The sequence below is a fragment of the Merops nubicus genome, unplaced genomic scaffold, assembly GCF_000691845.1.
Source record: "Merops nubicus isolate BGI_N331 unplaced genomic scaffold, ASM69184v1 scaffold23801, whole genome shotgun sequence".
NCBI classification, from domain to species: Eukaryota; Metazoa; Chordata; class Aves; order Coraciiformes; family Meropidae; genus Merops; species Merops nubicus.
In genome coordinates this window covers 7,702-12,286 of record NW_008589301.1, presented here as the reverse complement: position 1 = coordinate 12,286, position 4,585 = coordinate 7,702, and the positions used below count along the sequence as shown (strand labels likewise).

Genomic DNA, 4,585 nt, shown 5'->3' with positions numbered 1-4,585 from the left:
CTCCCCATTTACTTGCAGGTCCATTAATAATTGTCCCTACCACAAAATAAAGAAAAAAAAGGTGTGGAATTCACTGATACTTTATAGACATTTGCTTATTCTGGCAATATTACTTGATTTTTGTTTCTCTTCACTCTGGTACTTGAACAGAACAAAGTAACAAGCTCCTCTTTATTATTGTCTGTTCTATGTAACTGTGCCTGCAGATTGGCCGCCTGGAGGGCTGCTCCAGAGTGGTGGGGATTGCTGGCACGGATGAAAAGTGCTCGATCTTGGTCCAGGAGATGGGGTTTGATGCTGCTATCAATTACAAGAAGGGGGATGTGGCAGAGCAGCTCCGTGAGCTCTGCCCCCACGGTGTGGATGTTTACTTTGACAATGTTGGTGGAGACATCAGCGACACGGTTATAAGTCAGGTGATTATGTTTGCCATTAGGTTTGTCCCAGTCTTTCTGCAATGTCTGTGTGCCCTGATTTGAATTAATTCCTCATGCAGAGGGGAGTACAGCAGAGCAGGCTTTTCACTTCACCAATCTCACCCAGGGGCTGACCCTGGTCTTGAGGAGGAATCAGATACTTGAAATCATTGTCTTGTCATTCGGACTAGCCTGACAGTGTAGTAACAGAAACACAGTTGCTGTTTCTCCTCTCTGGCTTCTTTGGCCAGGAGACTTGGTAATAGTCTGAAAACTGACTATCAGCCTCATAATTTGGGTTTTGTCAGTTTTGGTTTTCTGCCTTCACAAGAGACCAGCTCTGCTGAGCATCCATGAAGACACTTGACCAGGCCTCTGTTGTTAACATGAAATGAGTCTGTCACATGGCAGGGAGCCTCTGGTGGCAGTGCCATCCCTGGGAGCACTAAATCACAGCTGTAGCAAACAACTGTATCAAACTTTTACTCCTATTCCTCCTCTCCTCCTGACAAAAAGGACACAGAGTAAGATAGCAATTTCTTTTATTCCTTGTATTTAATGCCTTTTTAAATTATGCATAGGCTACATAGCATTTCTTTTTTCCACTGTTGCATGGCATTTATCTATTTAAATGCTGTCACAGGTTAAATGGGACTGCCTGCAATTCTTCCACTCTTTTCTAGGAGATGTGCTGCTAAATAAGGATGCTCATGTGAATATTTTAAAATATAATCTATTGTCTCACTGAAGAAAATTAGTTTCTGAGACCAAGGAATGTAATTTTTTTCCCCTTTGTGCTGTCCCAAACAGATGAATCAGAACAGCCATATCATCCTGTGTGGACAGATCTCTCAGTATAACAAAGATGTGCCTTACCCGCCTCCGCTGCCTCCCCACATAGAAAAAATACAGAAAGAAAGGAATATCACGAGGTGCGTTTCTCCCCCAGAGCCTGTGACCGGGCTCCAGGTAGATTGTGCACGTGGTGTTGTGACTCTGGTGCTGGGAAGGCAGCCTGTGGATCCGCAGTGGGCACCGGTACTGAGAGCAGAATGTTGCCAAGCTGAGGAAGGGAACTACCAACACAACACCAGTAAATCCTTTCCCTTACCTTTGTCTGTATCGGCATAAAAACTGGGAAGGGTGTTGTTGCATTTAACAGGGTTGTCTGTTGTTACACCTTCTGGTTGCTTGATTCAGTCCTGGAGTCTCTGACAGGTTCTGCAGTAGGAGGGAAGGTGTTGCCATGGTTCTGTTCTCAGATGTTTTGCAGAGTGCCTTTTCTCCAAGCGTTGCAGTTCAGGCAGAGAGAAAATCAAGTGCTTTTAAAGTAAGGAAGCAGCTGATGCAGTAATGATTGTATAGAAAATACATTTTTAGTATTTGGGGGTTTAATTAGATAATGAGACTGTGGGTGTTATGACTCTGGGAACTGCTGAATCTGTCAGGATTCAGGTGGAGCTAAGGCAGCAATTAGGAGCAAAGTCAGGAGATTTTTCACTCATTGCACAGAAATCAAAAGTCTCCCCAACTTTCTGCAATGCAAACAGATTGACCTCTTCTAATTAAAATTCCTTTCTTGTCTCAGTTACTGTTGTCTGCACTTTTTAAAAATGGATAAAATTGCTAAAATATACCCTGCATAGTAGAAAGCCATGGAGAGTTTAGTCAGTACTTTGCTACAAGTAATGACCATTTCTGATGATCATTTCAGTTTCTCTTGATTGCTATAGTCAGCTGTGAGAGCAGGATATGCAAAAGATTGGGGAGTGATTCTGAAAGTAATTTATACTCACCATCAAGTCGCAGGTCTGTTAATTATTCTCCCTATCACAAAAAAAAATAAAAAAAAAATTGAATTGGCTCACATTTATGTAATTTGCTTATTTTGGTGATACTGCTTGGCTTTCATTACTCTTCTCTGATACTAGGACAGAATTACTTGTCTAGGTCTGATGTTACTGTCAAGTTCCCACTGCACGGATCTGTCTCAACAAGCTGGCAAAGCTCTGAGCTATGTCTCATTGTAATTAGTACTCACAACCCTGAAGTTTCAATAATGCTCTTTCCTGAAAATATTGGTAGAGATTTCAAAATTTGCTTACTGACGGTTCTTATATCAAGGCTCATTCCTTTCTCTCACAGGGAAAGATTCCTGGTGCTGAGCTATATGGACAAACAGGAATCCGGTATATTACAACTCTGTCAGTGGATCCAAGAGGGTAAACTGAAGGTAAGGACTCTTATGTTTAATCTTTGGCCTTTTATGCCATCGCCTCAGGCCATGGTCTGGCTACAAGAAGTCCAGATTTCTTTGTCCCTGGCTCTCTTACCATGCCTCAGAATTGAACAGATTTTCCTAAGAATGTGTGAGTATAATTGCAGGCTTATTAGGTAGCACCATTATGGCAGACTTTTCTGATTACATCCTGCTGATGTCTGTATTCTTTCTATCTTTCAGCATAGGGTCCAAGTGATTTATTTTTTTTTTTTTTTTACTTAAGGTATCAGACCTTCAAAACCATGTACTCTCAGATAACTGCTTAGTGTCCTGAATGCTTTTGGGGACCTTGTGTGAAATTTAGTTTCAAGCTTTATAATCGCCATCTATTATTTTGTGATAGGTAGATGCTTTATCCCTCCCTTCCCTGTGAGGTCTGTCTAAATCAGTTGTTAATTCTTCAGCTGATCAGTTAATTTTTCTGGGAAAATCCTGAGATGTGAAATTTTGGCAGGGCATGGATGTTCTAGTTCTGATTGAAGAATTAAATCACCTGCACATTTATCAGAAAATATTAACTCCTCTCGTGGTAGAAGAATCTGTCCCAAACAGAGTCCTGTCCAGTGTAGCAAGAGAGTTAGATTTTGACAGTTTCTGTGGCACATTTCCATGAAATGTTAAACTTGTCTGAAGAAATCTAAAAGGACTTCTTTGCATTGACAGGTCAGAGAGACCGTGGTTGAAGGCTTAGCAAACATTGGTGGTGAGATTTTTACACCATTTTCTAAGACTAATAATCTTACTAAACAGAATGTTTCATTTGCCAGTGTATTTTATCTAAAACATGATTTGTAGATCAAAATAAGCATTTTGTTGTGTTTTTTTTTCCACAAGGTATTAAATGTTGTGTGAGAAATATCAAAACTTATATTCGATGGTTTAAAAAATATTTTTCATTTGTTTTACTATTGGGGGGGGAATTAAACTGCTGCACAAAAGCACCGGCTTCTCACATTATTGTAGTAAATAAGAGTATTCATAAATCTTTCCTTTCCCAAAGGTTTGTGAAACCCACAGCATTTGTGGGCTCTCCACTCACACCTTCTCTCTCTCCTTGGTGTTTGTGTGGCATATCCCAAAAGCAGCAGATGTAATCTTTAACTTGTAAAGGGCCAAACAGCCCTTTGCAGGTCAGTTTTTGTAATTATTACACAAAACTGCCCTTAGCAGTTTATTACAGACTGGCTTTTTTTTTTTTTTAACCTTCCTAATTTAGCACATCATTAAAGATAAATATGTTTAAGTCCAAAATGTGGTATCTCCTTTTTGGGGAGCTATTTCATACATTTACTTCTACCTTTTTTTTTTTTTTAACTTTTTAAAAAGTTCCTTGGCACTAACTGACTTCATCATTTCTCTTGAAGCTGCTTTCCAGTCCATGATGAGTGGAGGCAATATTGGAAAACAGATCGTCTCAGTTTCGGAGTAAAAGTCGTTGATTTGGGAGAAATAATCAGATTCTGTCCTCAACAGTGAGAAAATTTTTACTTATACTGATTTCCACTTTCTTAAATAAACCATCAAGTTGTTCTATATGTACTGAAAGCAGAGATTCTGGGATGCTAATAAACTAAATAGAACTGGAAACAAGAATGCAATAATTTATGCTTGAAATGAATAATACATTCTTATACATGATTTTGGCAGTTGCCAGCTAGCACACTTGCAAATGGATACGGTTTGAAAGTTAGAAAATCACAGGAACTATTTCCAATAAGCAATTTGTGTGCAGCCACATATTTTCAGGGGTTAGAAGAATTTACTAGTGTAGATGTGCACCATTCCTATCCTAGTTTGTCTCAGTGCTCAGGAACTTCTCTAGGAATTTTTAATTTAAGTTTGCCCTGGTGGTCCAGTCATTCTGGCTAATTGTGTTAGAATTTAACTG

General features: G+C 39.5%; 1 protein-coding gene across 1 annotated transcript; it reads left to right on the top strand.

The window, feature by feature from the left end:
* Positions 1-200: 200 nt before the first annotated feature.
* LOC103781847 (prostaglandin reductase 2-like) lies at positions 201-4,290 on the top strand. The gene is made up of 5 exons (XM_008949569.1): positions 201-416; positions 1,227-1,348; positions 2,562-2,649; positions 3,361-3,400; positions 4,062-4,290. Exons 1-5 carry the CDS (start codon positions 285-287, stop codon positions 4,124-4,126), a joined length of 447 nt encoding a protein of 148 aa, XP_008947817.1. The 5' UTR covers positions 201-284; the 3' UTR covers positions 4,127-4,290.
* Positions 4,291-4,585: the final 295 nt, after the last annotated feature.

Coding starts and splice junctions, on each gene's coding strand:
- LOC103781847 (XM_008949569.1), top strand. CDS start 285: ATGGGGTTTGATGCTGCTATCAATTACAAGAAGGGGGATGTGGCAGAG. Junction 417..1,226: donor GCGACACGGTTATAAGTCAG/GTGATTATGTTT, acceptor TGTCCCAAACAG/ATGAATCAGAACAGCCATAT. Junction 1,349..2,561: donor AAAGAAAGGAATATCACGAG/GTGCGTTTCTCC, acceptor TTTCTCTCACAG/GGAAAGATTCCTGGTGCTGA.